The sequence below is a fragment of the Dromaius novaehollandiae genome, chromosome 1, assembly GCF_036370855.1.
Source record: "Dromaius novaehollandiae isolate bDroNov1 chromosome 1, bDroNov1.hap1, whole genome shotgun sequence".
NCBI lineage: Eukaryota > Metazoa > Chordata > Aves > Casuariiformes > Dromaiidae > Dromaius > Dromaius novaehollandiae.
The window spans coordinates 218,695,834-218,711,797 of NC_088098.1; the positions used below are offsets into that span (position 1 = coordinate 218,695,834).

The following is a 15,964-nucleotide window of genomic DNA, read 5'->3' on the forward strand; positions in this document are numbered from 1 at the left end:
CACCACTGAACATAAAACTGTGTAAAGGTAAATCACTGTCCTTGCTCTTTTATTCTGTGCTTGAACTGTGATTTATCGTATAATTCTCTCTACTCCATAAGGTGTAGAGAACACTTCCCAACACTTCCTAAGGGAATGGTCACTAAATGGCTTTCCTCAGTGGCACACAGTAAATACTCTCAAATCCTGATGCTATTATGGCCATTACACAAAGCCATGCAGATGTGCAGTCACTTTCCTTTAGCAAAGTTCACCCCATCTACCCTTCCTGCCTCCATGTGTCTGATACGCATGTTAGTAGGAAGAGATATTATTATATTATTACTCATCCATGGCAGAGCCTGTTAAGTCAACAGTCTTGTGTTGTCATGTCCAGGTGGGTAAGTGGTGAGCAGCTAAGATTTATACATCTTCATACAGAGTTCATCGTACAGAGAAATAAAATCTTTTGCAGTGTCCTGAACTTAACTGCCCAGCCACAGCAAAGGGCTGAAAGCCTGCGGCTGGGCAGAGCTGGTAATCAGCTCCAGACCAGAGTGACTCTGGTTCAGGAACACCACCTCTCTCGTTAGGTAGGGTCCAGCAGCAGCGTTTGAGGAGCTGGGTGAGTGCCTCTGGGTTTCACGTGTGTTGGAGAAGCTGGCGGCCTTTGCAGTCCCCACCGCACCGCACGCAACCTTGGCACCAAGGCGTGCAAGGGCGGCCGGCATGCCAGGCGCTCGCTTCCCAACAGCGTCCGTCCTGCGCCCCGAGGCATCTAGACGGCAGCATCGCTCTGCAGTTTGTAATCATAGCGCTAAATGGACTTTCAGTAAACGCACGTGTCTAACTGGCCAACAAACTTCTCTTAATCTCTAGACGCAGCCATTAAACAATAGCGCTATCTCTTTGTTTCTATACTGCAGAAGCCATTCAGTTTTAATGTGCATTTTATCACTATTTTAAACTCTTGAATATTGGGAGATGTGGAATACTACTGCTGCCTCAAATATCAAATCAATGTAAACGCAATGAGAATATGACCGAAGAGGATGACTGTGAGTAGTAAGTTATTAAACAATATTTCCTGTATGATTCCTGGAACTAGAGCCTATTTGTTTATATACTTTTATTACATTACCTGAGAGGCTGCACTTAAAAATTCAGAATGGCACACTACCCAGAAAATTGATATCTGTTGCACACTATTTTCTCCTGCTCAGTGGAAGAAATCTCTATTTCTGTTACCAAAGATGTTGACTCATGTGATTTTGTCGTACCAAGATTTATGCTTTTCCTTTACACAGTGTAAATAATCTGCATTAAAAAAGAAAGAAGAGCGAAAAGTGAAAAGTGTTGTTACCTTTCCCTATAGGTAGTAGATCTGAAGGAAAACATGGCTTTTCATTTCACAGAGGAGAATTTAATCATTTGACAAAGTACGAAGTACATGAAGCTTGCTTGGATATATTTTTTTGAAAACAAGAACCCTGAAAACATTGTTTTAAGTAGCCCAGAATATTTGATTTCACTTGAAGCAGTATGAAATTGCACCGTCACAAATGAAACCTTCTTTTCTTGATCATTTAATATACTTCGAAGGACACTTGGATCCACTGCCTATTTCAAAGACTGCAGCAGTTAACTGCTGCACAGAGCGCACAAACATGCTCTTTATAAGCACTCTTTGGGACTTGTTTCCATGACCCACAGTCTCTAATCTAGTCCTTATGACAAGCAATCAGTTGCTGCTTTTGGTTTTGGCATGCACAATGTTCCAACTTCAGGAGGTAGCGGGGAAACTGTGTCCCTGCAGACCTTACATCCCAGCTTCAGCTTGTACTAACACATGATGCATGGAAAGAAAAACAGCTTTTTCTTTTCTTGGGGAAATGTTCGGAGTCTGCAGTACACCTTCACGACAAGGAAGTCCAAACACCAGTGCCGCTGGGCAGTGCCGCACACCGGGGTGGCCTGTCCCTCCAAAAGCACAGGACCAGAGGGAGCTGTTGCAGCTTTTAAAACAGTCCTTGTAAATAAGCAATTTGCCTCACCTTTGCGTTAATGTCTCTCCTACGGCTCCAGAGTCTGACAGCTTGTTATGGTAGTGACCTGAACAACTCAGATCTTTTGTACGGCTGACACGTTCCAGGAGCCACAAGTGCCGAGGCTGGCAGCCATAAGCAGCAGTCAGCACGCCCTGGACCATTTACCTGCCAGTCTCAAGCCCACTAAATAGCACAGGCACTACCAAAGGTATTTCCCCGACATTTGGGTCGCACGCATACCATGTGTTTGAACAGTGAGCTCCAAATTTTGCAGTTCTGTGCCACCATTCCAACTGCAATTAAATGCAGATAGCCAAGTACATTACACTTTCCCTGCCAACACTTAATAATTAAACAATATATGATTGTCTTGTTTGCAATTAATTTCTCCAACATTCTTTGTGTCAAGGGCTTGCTTAGAAACCTAAGGGATAAATGTCCCTCTACCAGGTATCAGGTCCTGAAAATTGCAATATATTTGCCAATGACTACGTGCATGAAATTCCTGTTTTATACAGCACATCAAAAGACAGTCTGACCTTTTCAGTCTCCTTTAGCACATAGTAAACTGGATGGCCTAAAGATTATATTTTGACATTGTGCAGCTGAGGCTGTGGGCATGGATGCAAAGAGGTGGACCCAGAAGCATAGATGTGAATCAAATTACACTCTTACTTGCATACAAAGCAGCAGACAACTCATTGGAAAACAGACATTTCAAACTATGGCAAATTACATCCCGTTGAAGCACGCTCAGATTGCTGCTTGAAATTATATTGTGTATTCAGCCTTCTTAAAATCAGGAGAGCTTCTTTTGCAACAGATTAATTAACTCATGTACTGGGCAACTTCCCTCTTCAGTAGTAGGCTTGTGCACATGGACAAACAGGGCAAGGGGCAAGTCTGAGGCACAGACATTCCTCTTCAGACCTGAACACATTCAATGAATGCTTTGTCTTTTTTTAATCAGTTTTCTAATCATGTTTTGTCTTAAATATTGCATCCCTTGAACAACACCTCAAGGTTCTGAACACTTGCATCATGTATTTGTATCGTGCTACTTTTTTGCCCCAGTAGTCACTATTTATCCTACATTCACACATACACATTCTTATCTCCTATGTCTTATTTTTGGGCCCTCCATTGCTAAAATCCGTCATTTACACCAATGAAACAAAGGAAATTCATAAGGAAATCACCTGGATAATCTGGCCTGAGCTTCTGGCCATGTCCCTGACCAGCCTCGGTCAGCCGCAGCCCCCTCAGGAGTCTGTGAACCCCGGGAGCTGTATCTGGACAGCTGCTGTGCAGGCGAAAGCTGCTCTCTTCTGCATGCTCTGGAGATGTCTGCAGCAGTCTGCAGACCTTCATGACCCCCACCTGGTCCCCGTGCAATTTTCTCCCTTTCTGATTTCAGCGGACATCTCTGCCCGTGTTCACTGTGCCACAGGCCAAAACCTCCCCTCCCACCGAGAGTTTTTGTGCTCCCTTTGCTCCAAGGACCCAGAGATGGTCTGGAGTCTCCCTTATTACCAGAGCCTAGCTGCCTAACGTTGGTGTAACACAAGATCTTGCCCCTTTGCTTCTGGACTCCCAGCTACTGTAGAAAGTAATTATGAACTAATCAGAAACAGAACCTAATTTGTCTTATTGCTAGCTCAGGACCAGTTCCAATTTATCAGGAGTCTGAACAAGATTATTTACCCATGCATAGTGCTATGCACTTTCACTGAGTGAGCCAAGACTGGCATTTCTTGAGGCGTCAACAGAGTCCCAAATTAAAGCCCAGGGTTTGACTTCACCTGAGTTTGCCCTCCATTAATTCAAACCATTAATAAAGTTGAGACGGAACTGAGTTTGCATTATTTTGCTGGAGCAGTGCAAAGTCCTTGGTGACCCAAGGGCCCTAGCGACATTTCATAAAGTTGCTCCATAAATAGAGGCTCAGTGGGATCTTGCTGGTGAGACCCTGGCAGGCTGTGCACATGGTTCTCTCATTCTGAAAACGCAGGTGATAACTCCTCCTGAACATTTCTGCAGAGGCTGTTTGGTCAGTGACACAGCTATATGTGCTAGTTATTAGACTGCCTCAGGTTCACCAGCTGAATTTATCAGAAAGGGTTTTATTGATCAGTGAGATGCTGTTTACTCAATTCTCCAGCCATCCAGGAAAATTGGTCCTTTATTCTTCTCTAAAAGAGCAGTGTTCAGGACAGGCTATGCATTCTGAAATCAAACCTGAAAAATATTAGGCCAGATTTGACTCATGAATGCAAGGACAATTTTGTGCATTGAATAAAGATGAGACACATGCAAAATTCTTAGTATCAATTCAACCCAAATTAGTAGTTCAGATTAATGTAAATCAAAATTTGAAAAGCAAAGCCAAATGCAGATGAGTTTTTTACTTCAAAATGACATGAATTCATTGATTTCTGGCATAAAGAAATTCAGCTGCCCCTCCCTGGGCAGAGGCATCCTCTCTGTTTTCTGGAGGAACTGGTGACAATGCTGTAAATGTGCAATTTGCTGAGTGTTGTAGCACTAGTTTAATTCTCTCTGGCAGCTCTTGTACCTGTACTGGATCATCTTCATGGCAATTTTGCAAGGCTAGGAGCCAAGTGAGATTTTATCAGTTTTGGAACTGAGGCACTTTTTTTTTTTTTACTTATTTGTTGAAATCTGGGATTCATAGCAAGACATAGAAGGTCAAGATCTGCACTAGCTAAAAAGAAAGATATCAGGTTCTAAACCAACAGTCTGGGGGTAGTTTTCATTGTAACAGATCAGGCTTAAGGCAGAGCAACAACTAGATTTAGATGGTTTCTCAACTTCACTCTGACTATTCATAGCACTGTAGAAGCTTTCCAGAAAAAAAGCATTTCTGTGCAGTGGAGCAAGACCTATCCAGCTGAACAGGTGCAGTTTAAAGGCTCCTTAGATTTCTTTCTTTGACAGCCAAGATTTGAGGTGCTTTCATAGACTTCTGAGGATCTAAGTCAATCTGCATCAGCTGTGTTTTTGGTCTTTTCTGTTTCACATATGGCCATTCATTCCCACTTGTCTGATCCATTCTGTGGATGTCAGAGGCAAGTACATCCTCTCTGTCCCTGGTTTTCCTGGTCCCAGCCAAGACCAGATCCCTGTAGTGGTAGGTACTGTGCACACACCAGATGACAGCCCTTTTTTGGGTAAGTTAGAGCTCAAGCTGTCTGGTACAAAGTAGCTAGCAAACACAAGAAATAGGACTATAGTAGAGCTCTTCCCAGATCAAGTTCATGCTCTGTCTTCTAGGCCACATGGCCTTCTACATGGGTTATTCTACATTTTCTCCTGAGATTGCATTAAAAATATTTTTATTCTATCATACTGATTGCATTCTTGGTAGGAAAATAATTTTAAAAAATCCTGGCTGGCAAGGATTGTCCTGTCCTGTCCCCAGAAATGTAGAGCCAGCCAGTGCTTAATAAACATATGCATTCCATTTATCGTGTCATCTCCAGTGTCTGCACCCCAGCACTGCTTTTCTTTGCAAATCTCCTCTCTTCCTCCTTTCTCAGCTATGGCTTCTCCTCATCCACCAGTTATTTGCTCCTTTCCCTACTTGTTTATGCTCCATCTGCATGTATCTTCCCACTCACTCGTGTAGCACACTCATTCAAACTTCAGAATTACCCAAAGATTAAGGACATAGATATTTATCAAAATACATTAGATAATGCTGTCTTCCTCACAGTGCTGCCAGCTTTGTGTCTTTGTGACACAAGGTTACAATAGTTATGCCATTTCTCTTTTATTTAGAAGGAATACTGGAGCTAAACCCCACAGCTTCATGGCCATCTGCAACCCCCTGCAATATGCATCTGTCCTGACCAACCCAAGGACAGGCCTCATGGGGCTGGAGCTTATGGGAGGAGTGTAGAACTAACGATGCCATTGCTCTTTCTTCTGAAAAGGCCACCTTTCTGCAGACCCCATGTACTAGCTCACTCCTCCTGTTTGCATCCCAGTTTAATCCAGCTGCCATGTGCAGGCACCACTATCAACAGTATTCATTTGTTGTCCTGGCCACATGTGGGCTAGACTTGCTGTCTATTGTCCTGTCTTAAGTCATGATCATTAAGACCATGCTGAGTATTGCACACAAGGAAGAGCACCTTAAGGCCCTGCACACCTGCATCTCTCATACCTGTGCTGTCCTGATTTATTATATCCTGATGATCGATTTGTGCATGCTACACAGATCTGGTGGACACTATTCTCTTCTGGCTCACACCATCATGGATGATATCTATAGACTTTGGTTTCTTTGGAAAAAGAGTGTCACTGTTGGTTATTGTCTGAGAAGCCTAAAAAAAAAAAAAGAAAAAGAAAACCTACAGCAAAAATTCAGACTGTCTTGCTGAGACATCCAAAGAGAGACTGGTACATTCTGTTATAGGAGAGATAAAAGTATAATGAAGTAGTGGTTCAGGGAGTAGGTATCATTGCTTCCCCCAAACACCCCATAAAAGCAAACCCCAGCAACAGGGAAGAGCTAACAGATAACGTTAACATCACGGCAAATGACTACACATTGGTCATGCATAGTTTTAGATAAATAATACAAACGCAGCTTAATGTGAGTAATAACAGAAAAATTTTAAAAAAAAAAGTGTGCGGCTAGGTCCCAGTAAGGTTTAAGCAACATTTTCTTACTCCAAGAAGTAGATGCAAAAGGGCCTCTGGAGAAGTCAACTACGTAGAGAATTTTAACATAATCCAAGAAGTAACCTACAAGTATTGCTGATAAAGACTGCCAAGACACAAGTAAACAGGAGGAACTGAGGGAGCTGATAGGAATAAATTCTAGGAGGTACTGTAACTGTGAACACAAAACCAAATTGTCCACAGCTGTGTTTGTACTGCTAAAACTGAAAACAATAGTTTATGCACCACAGGTCCTAGCAAAAAGATAACATCAGTATTCTCAAACAAAGAAGAAAGCTTAAGCTTATTGTGTAACTCCAATAAATGCCATGTCTTAACTGATAGGAAACCAATATTAGCAGAAATTGATCATAAGTGATTCCAGTTGCCAGAAGGCATTGGCAAGGGCTTTGGAAGAAAATGCCCTAAATGTGTGATTTGCAAATCAAATAAATACGCAAGATGGGAACTGGTGTTTACAGACACTCTGTCTAGACCATATGCAATGCAATGACTCTAAATCCAAAATAAGGTTTGGTACCTGTCCAGCTGCTAATGGAGGCTATATCCCTTTGGGGAGATGCTGTCCAGCACTAGCTCTCTCCAGAATCAGCATTCCTCCTATGGCCTCCCTGAGACAGGGTCTGTCGGTCATGGCTTTCCGTCAATACTTCATAATCCCATGAGCTATACCCCATCCTGGCCACCCCAGAGAGGACCACAGTGGGATTAGCTCACATTCGCTGGGTTTCTGCTCCTGACCTGAAGCTGGAATGGGTGAAGTCCTGCATGTCCCCTGTGGTCCATCATTCGTGACACAACTTCACACGTACCACCATGCTGGCCTGCACAGAGAGCACCAGCAACAGGATCTAAGAGCTGGTTGTAGCTTTCTGAACAACATGGCTCTTACCACCTCGTGTTCCCATCCTCAGCCTCCTGTCCATGCCCATGCACTTCAAGGCCATGTCTGAATTGCATGGATATTTTATACTTATGATGTCCTTTCTCCTTTCCTGACCCTAACTGCAATTTCTTGAGCAACTTCCAGTTCTTTAGGTCAGCCAAGGAGACTGCATCATGCAAGGATAAATATGCCAAAGAGATCCAGAGTATGGCCTCATCTGTCTAAACTGAAGCCTGGCATGTTTCTAACCAAGCTTTCCTTGGAAGTCTTGACAGTGACAGTCGCAAACAGCTTCAGATGGCCTCCTTCCACCCACAGCCCATCAAGGGGATGGGGAGGCGGAGGGAGTTGCAGATCACTTTTATCCTCCTCATTTCAACAGAACCAGCGGCAGCAGGGGCTGAAAGGTGGTGTGAAATATTTCTGTGGTTTCAACACAGTGGAAGATGTTCACGTGACAAAACGAAATAGCTCCCTTGCAGACTGTGGAGAATGTAGCCTTAGCTGCGGGCTGTCAGCTTCCTTTTTGAACTAACCAGCAGCTGCCAGTTACCAAATTTCTGATTTGTAGCACGCTTTGCACAATCAGCCTTGTGTATTACTAGGAGACTAAGAATGGCAGAATTATTCTTACTGCAGCATAGTCAATACCTGAAGGACACTGCTGTGTCAGCTTCTTCAGACCAACACATTTTAATGGGTATTTAAGCCTGTAATGATTACAAATTTCAAGTTAAAGTTAACGATTGTGCAGTGATAAAGTATTTAATGAGTTATAAATATTCATTTTTCATATGACTTTCTGCATATAAGTATATAAAATATATATTGTGATTGACAAAAAGGTAAGGGGAGGGCTGGCTTCAAAGTTAGCACACCACGACCATCAGGTATACTGTTGTCTCAGAACCATGAAGTTTGGTGCTTCTGGGAAGGTTAGTGTTAATGTCTCACTAAAAGAATGACATCTAGTAGCAGGATAAAAGAGTTTTTTAAAACAGTCTTGCGCATGTGTGGTTCATGTCTTGTCCGAGTGCAGCGTCTGTGACACCTTCCCAGTTTAGCATGTATGTCACTAAACCTAAAAATGGGACTTTGGTGCACAGATGTATTTGCCTCCTTGGTCTGTGGCCCCTGCGCCCCAGACAAGGGCTGAGACACACGTTGCTAGTCCAGAGGCACCAGCCGGAGGTTTGCTCTTGGATCCGGCAGGAGCAGAGCTGGGCCGTGGAGGTGCTGCCCACGTGCATGGGAAGGGGGAGTGGGGCGAGCAAGCAGCACTCGCTACAGGCACAGGTTTCGCTCCAGCTCGCGGAGCTTAATGTCCTGCTGCTCCCTGCTGGCCTTGCATCCCCGCCGGGACGTGCAGGAGAAGACTGCAGACACCCCCACGAGCTGGCCAACAGCCCTGCCTGGGTGTCCCGGACAGCAGGCCGGCTCTTTGCCACACAGGTGTTGCTTGCTGGGATGGGGCAGGTGATTCGAGGCTGGTAAAATGCTCCCGGCACCTTCTTAACGGAGCTGGGGATGTGCCGCTTCCCAAACCAGGCTGATTGTGCAGGTGCTGGAGACCCAGACTGGCTCCTTGTGCACACCAGGCCCCTCGGCATGAGGCTCTCGCAGAGATGAGGGCAAAGACCTCGGGTATTACCCAGCAGTGTTCACACTGAACTGGGCTTAATTCATTCGTGGCCTCTCATCAGGTCAGATTTCAGCTGAAAACCACGCACTTCTGTGCCACCCAATCTCTGCTTATGACTAAAAATTTGGACTTAGCCTTTCTCTTGCCATGAATTCTCTTAGAGATTCATCGAAGAATGAATCAATAGAACTGAGATGACTTAAGCACCTGAAAAATACGACCTGTGGCCAGAGCTACAGTGTTTAAGTTACAAGTGAGTTATAAGGATGAAATTCAAGTTTGTCCTATTGCTGTAATTGCTGTGTAGCTCAGTGTCAGGGCCGTGCACACCCAGTGTCCTTAATTCCCTTGATGGTGCAGGAACTCCATGGCTCATTTTTGCAGAGATGAAAAGATGAACCCAGGCAAGGTGATTGACTGAACTCCTAACCACCTTCAGAACAAAGTATTGGACTAACGTTATTACAGGAGCTGTCCAGGTGGGAATTTCAGGCAGTCCCAAAGATTCCCCCAGGCAGGTCCTGCTGGGCCTTGACCATACGACAGGCACTGCTTGCAGGCTTCACCAGCTTGATGAACATCCTGGCCATTCCAGAGACTTACCCAGGCAGATCCTGCTGTAGAATTGACCAAACCATCCACAGATAAGAGACTTGTAAATAGTCAGTAGAAACCGATCCTGTAAGACACAGTAGGTATGAGATGTTTTGTATGTATTTTAGGATGGTCAGTAGCAAAGGATGCACTGGAGCAGTCATGCAGGACTAATGCCCAGGTGGATATAAGAGTTCAGCACAAAGAAGGGTTTGGGGAGTCTCACTTAATCCAGCTGAAGAGGCTGCTGAAAGGACCCTTGCAGCAGAGACTCCTGTCTACACCCAGGCAGCGACCGGTAATCCTGTCTGAGATTTGATTCCCCAAGCAAATGTTACCCTATGCAAAGCTCTCGGTATCTTTTTAAAGAAACACTCTGTCCATGATTGTTTCTGCAACAGACCCACAGGCTTAAATAAACACAATGAGATTTTCCTTCTCAGCCAGGGTGTTTTTACTCACTGGAAGGGGATAAACAGGGGCGGGGTGAGCCTGGAGACTGATAACCTTCTCCTCTGCTCTGCCTGGAGAAACACAATCCAGGTCGCGCAGAAGGGAAGGGTTGCACAGCCTCTCCTGCCCGTGCTGCGGGTCTAACCCATGCCAGCCGTAACCTCTGGAACAGACTGCAGCGAGCCCAGCAATACTTGGAAACTGCCTACTTTTCTCAGCTCTGTTATCAGGGAGCTGGAAATCTGGCTGAAAGATAGAGGCAAAAATATTGATGTCAGCCCTCTCGGACAAGGGTCTGTCCTGTCAAGTGTTTAAACACACTCACATCTCATTAAGTTAGTGGGAGCTTCAGTAAAGGTGTCCAAGCAAGGCAGGTGTCCACCTGCATTAAAAACCTCGGTGGCTGTAACGCTGTGTCTGGCCAGCGTATGAGACCTGTGAAGGATCAGCTAATGGGGTGTTGTGGGTCAGCCGTGCCTCCAGGCTCAGCCTGGCAGACGTGCTCTGGAGATGCTCATCACTGATGCTTAGATGGGGGGACAGAACTCTGGAGATGCTCACTGCTGCCTCATACATATATATTATTTTTTCATCCAACAGCTCACCACCAAAGCCTTCAAGAAGACTCAAGAGGTGTTTCCAGTCCCCACTGTGGAGGATTCCAGCCAGCAATTGAAATATTTTCTTCAAAAACCTCCTATCCAAACCAGGAGGGATTGGGAGCTATGAGCATCCCCCACTATAGGAATGTTAAAATGATCTTTCTTTAGCACTTTCCACCAAAGGTCCCCAGCCTTCCCAGCTGAGCATCTAAGAAAAGGGCACATATCCCCTCTCTCACTGGGCTCTCAAAGACATCAGAGTTATCCCCAGCCTGGGCTTTTACAGCGCACTTGATCTGCTGGAAAGCACAGCCTTTGTCAGGTGTAAGTCAGACCCAGAGTCAGGCTGAATCCTCCCTTGAATTTTCGGGGTGGAAGGATCTGTATTTTTCCCACATTCAGCTTTAGTTCACAGCACACAGGCCTCACACCTGAATTGCCCTTCTTGGTTGGCATCCCAGGCCTGGAGGGGTCCCACACATGGATTTCCACCCCGTTTTTTGAGGTACACCAGTGCACTGATGGGAAAGGGTGCACTGGTGCTCATTATCGTGCAGGACCCCAGGCCCGCGAGCCCATGAATCTCTTCCTATGTGCTGGCTGTCACTGGCAAAGCGGAGGACAGTACTATGTCAGTGGTGACCAGCACAGATAGGGAAAGATTCCAAGGTTCAATTCCAAGGAAATCTCACTGGAGGCCTGGCTCACCCAGGTGTTCCCCATTCATTTTTTCTCTACCATGGAGTCATTCATCCTGTTGGCTATGGCGTTTGATAGACAAATCTGCAACCCGCTGAGAAGCACAGAAGTGCTGACCCACTCTGTGATAAGCAAAATCAAGCTGCCTGCCTTCTTCAGGGGCTCTTCCACTGTTGCGTCCCTCATCATCCTCCCTCATCATCCTACCCTACTGCAGCCACAGTGCCGTCTGTCCCAACAGTGACGAGCACGTAACCTGCCAAGCTGTGCCGACCTCAACACGCAGCATGCGGCGTGGCTAGATTCTGCGTCTACAGCTGTCTCCTATGTGTTGGTCCTCAGAGCTATCTTTCACCTCCCTCTCCAGACTGCCTGGCACATGGCTCTAAACACATGTGGCTCCCACATCTGTGTCATGCATGAATATTGATGTCTTACATGCCATCATTTTTCTCGTTTTTAAAGAACTGTTTTAGCCACAGCATTTCTCACCATATCCACGTTCTGCTGGCTAGTCTCTACATCTTCATTCCTCTTGCCTTTAATCCTATTATTTACAGAGTGAAAATGAGGTGGATTCAGAAGAGAATGATCCATGTGTTGAGGCAGAAGGGGTGAACATGCCGAGGGCTCTAGCTGCATCTTGCAACTAAAGGTTTAGAAAAACAGACTTTACCATGAAACACTAAAAATCTTAATCTCGTTAGGTTTCTGAAAGACATGATATACCTTGGGCAAATCATTTAGCTTATCTTTGCTGCTCAGAAGGACATAAATAATACTTTCTTTCTTCTGTCTTCGTAAACTGGCAGGTTTGCAGAGACTAGAAACTCTCCAGGTCTCTTGCCATGTGACTGTATAGTACCTTGGACAATGCAGCCATGATTCCTACTGTAATATTAGACTGCCACCGTTAAATGAAGTATAAAGTGACCATGAATTAAATATACTTTGCAATAGAGATAACGATACATTTTTGGCTATTTAGATGTTATTACAGGAACTCAAATGAGAAAGGTATTTTAACAACCAAAGAGCTGGCAGTAAATGTGAGCAGTCATACAATTGCTGCTCTGAAAAGGGTTTGTGGCTGCAGTGGGCTGCTCTGAGAAGCTCTCCAGCCTCTATCTCAGTCTGCAGCCCTGCTCCAGGGAACTCGTTGCTCTGATTTCTCAAGTCATCATTGCAAATAAATGCCCCAGAGTTTTTGGAACACTTGACCACATACTCCAGGAAAACAGCAACTCTGGAGGAAGAATAGTTTTAGGATCTGATAACAGTAACTTGTTTCTCTGCTGAGTTAATCTGTGATTTCTTGAGTTTTTTCTAATCTGTGAGTGCACGATTACTCATTCCTGAGATGGAAGATCTTTGGCCAAGAGGAGTTACGCATCATTCTTTCAAGTATGTTGAAATTACTCTCTGCACTCACATTCGGTAGAGTGTAGCTATTCTCTGGTGCTGCCGGTGCATTGTTTCCCGGTTGTAGGAATCTAGGAAGGAACCCGAGAAGACCACAGTTTCCGTAAAGGGTCTTTGCTGTGTGGACTTGGTAGTTGAGTCATTGTGTGGATGGGTAAAATTATCACCCAAACAACTGAACTGCTTCCAGGTGTGATCTTCCACATCACCCTGGCAAGTGAATATTTTGTATAGATTCACCGTTAGATATGGTCTTCCTGGTGTGGTTCTGGGTTCCCCTGAGCTTGTCAGAGGTGTCTCCTCTGTGTTTACTTTACTGACATCCTGCTGACATCACTCCACCTTTGGGAAGGGAAGCACAGGCATGTCTGCCCGATCGCTGGCTTTCACCCAGCTAATCACCATAACCGAGTGTCAGCCGCAGCAGTGCATCCACTGAGGAAGGCAGGTAGCTTTGCTGCTGCGCTGAGCCCTCCTCTGCCTCGCAGGTCTGGCAGCTTTATCCCGAGGTGAGCGCTCAGCACAGAGCTCCCCGGGCGCGGGTGGAGCTTTGGAGATTTGTTTGGCAAACAAATCTGAATAGCAACAAACATCTGGAAAGCACCCTGTTTCAGGGTGACATACATTTTCAGGCTGTTTTTAGCCGTAAGGGGACTGTCTGCTACCTTGGTGGCCTCACTGGGCCACTCTCTTTCTCATAGGGCAGCTTTACCGTGCCCATTAGGAAAGGGCACTCTGAGCAGTGAGAGCTTCCTAAAGCAGAGCCTGTCACTTCTGGAGCCAAAAGTACCACCGTGCTGCACGACCCGACGCCTCTAAAGCATCCCCCCTCCTCTGTTATAACCCATCTTATTGAAAAAGAAACAATTTCAGGTATTCTTTTTGGAATAGTTTTTCATCTACACTTTTACTCGAAGTATAGTCAAATAGTTAAGGAAAGGACCTCATACATACTAATCTGCAACACTTGCTTTTATTTCTGTATTAGTCCTTTTGGAGACTTTTTTTTTAATTCTATGAATTTCAATAAAGAAGCAATTCCTAAAACGAACTCTGGTACACACCCGCAATTCAGAGGAACAAGTTCATTACATATCTTTTCATCTGACACCGGAGAGAAAGACTGAGATGGAGACCTTGTTGCTACACTGAAGTGAAAGCAGTCAGTCTCCATTTTATAGGTAATTTCCCACAAATGACACTAACTGGGATAGGTTCTCGTTTCCTTGATCAGCCTCTTTTTCCAGTCCTTTAAAGCGCCTGATTTTGGTTTTTTGTCTTAAATTTTCTACGGACTGCTGGGGAAGGTGACATGGGGGATCTTAGGTGTTCTATATTTGACTGTGATTGCAGAAGATTCAGGAATATTACCTGAAACAACGCAAAGAGAGAGGGTTTGGGAGCTTTTTCTGGAGTCCTGCCAAGATATTCATCATTTTCTGATAGTGACATCTCACTCTTACTCACTCAGAAAATGATTTGTGGAGTGACTGAACACTTTTACAACCTTCTCTTTTATCTGTCTTGTCCGCACACCATACACGATGGGATTCAGTAGCGGGGGGATGAGTACATACAGGTTGGCCAGCAGAATGTGGACATGGTGGGGAATCGTGCGACCAAAGCGGTGTGTTAAAACAGTGAAAAATGCAGGAATATAAAAAAGTAATATAACAGAGACATGAGAGCCACAGGTGCCAAAAGCCTTGCGGCGGGCAGTCCTAGAAGGGAATCTAAATAATGCCAGAAGTATCAGGATATAGGAGACAGCAATTAGTACTACATCTAACACTACCACTGCAAAAGGCACTGCCAGGCCGTACAAGACGTTGACGGAGATGTCCGCACAGGCCAGGCGGGCTATGCCCATGTGCTCACAGTAGGTGTGCTGGATGATGATGTGCCCACAGAACGGCAACCTTTTCAGAAGAAATATACATGGGAAAATGATGCAGAAACTTCTCATGACAGCCACCAGCCCGGTTTTCACGATGGCTGATTGTGTCAGCACAGATGTGTACTGCAAGGGATAGCAGATGGCCACGTACCGATCGAATGCCATGGCCACCAGGACCACAGACTCTGCAGAGAAGCTGAAATGCAGAAAGAACATCTGGGTAAGGCAGGCACTGAAGGAAATTTCCCTAGCGTTGAACCAGAATAGAGCCAGCATCTTGGGCACCGTCGTGGTAGACAGCATTAGGTCAACAACAGCCAGCATGGACAGGAAAAGGTACATGGGCTCATGGAGGCTTCGCTCTGTCTTTACGACAAACAACAGGACACCGTTTCCTAACAGGGCTGCAAGATACATGGAGCAGAACACGATGGAGATCCAGAGATGTGACTTCTCCATGCCAGGGATGCCAGCCAGGATGAATGTTGCTGGAGCCAAGCTAGTGAAGTTGAATGGTGGCATAGTTTTCACCTGAAAACAAAGACAGAAAACACTGCACAATGTTATTTCACATACTAAAGCTATTCTGTCACTGCCTGCTACCAAATGCCTTGTATTACCTTCTCTAATCTGCTAATGGCCACAGCCAGAAGTATGATCCTGAATTATGTAGATCCATGGTCTGCAAAGTACTGCAACATGTACTTCTCCTCCTACGATGTGAAAAGGGCAGCTGTCCAAATTTTCTCTTCACTTGATTTTAACATGGTATAAGTGCATTTTTCTTTCAACTATTTCTGCTGAGACCTGGGAGAATGGAGACAGAATCAGTCCCCATTGCACAAAAAGCACATTAAATTGATGTATTGTGAGTCCAGAGTGGAGAAAGGAGGGAATCACACAAGCAGAGAGAGGAAAGGTCAAGTTGTTGCAGGGATGCACAAGATATTCTCTGACATCAGAAACTGCAGAGGGACTAATAGAGAGTTTTAAGATACCTGAACTCACACTAGGTTAGAGAACAGAATTGTC

General features: G+C 45.1%; 1 protein-coding gene across 1 annotated transcript; it reads right to left on the minus strand.

Moving 5' to 3' along the window:
• Positions 1–6,262: 6,262 nt before the first annotated feature.
• On the minus strand, positions 6,263–15,454 carry LOC112993738 (olfactory receptor 52B2-like). The gene is made up of 4 exons (XM_064509205.1): positions 14,503–15,454; positions 13,046–13,106; positions 12,106–12,160; positions 6,263–6,376 (listed from the first exon to the last, which is right to left on the minus strand). The coding sequence occupies exons 1-4, from the start codon at positions 15,452–15,454 to the stop codon at positions 6,263–6,265; spliced, it is 1,182 nt and encodes a 393-aa protein (XP_064365275.1).
• Between the last annotated feature and the right edge of the window lie 510 nt (positions 15,455–15,964).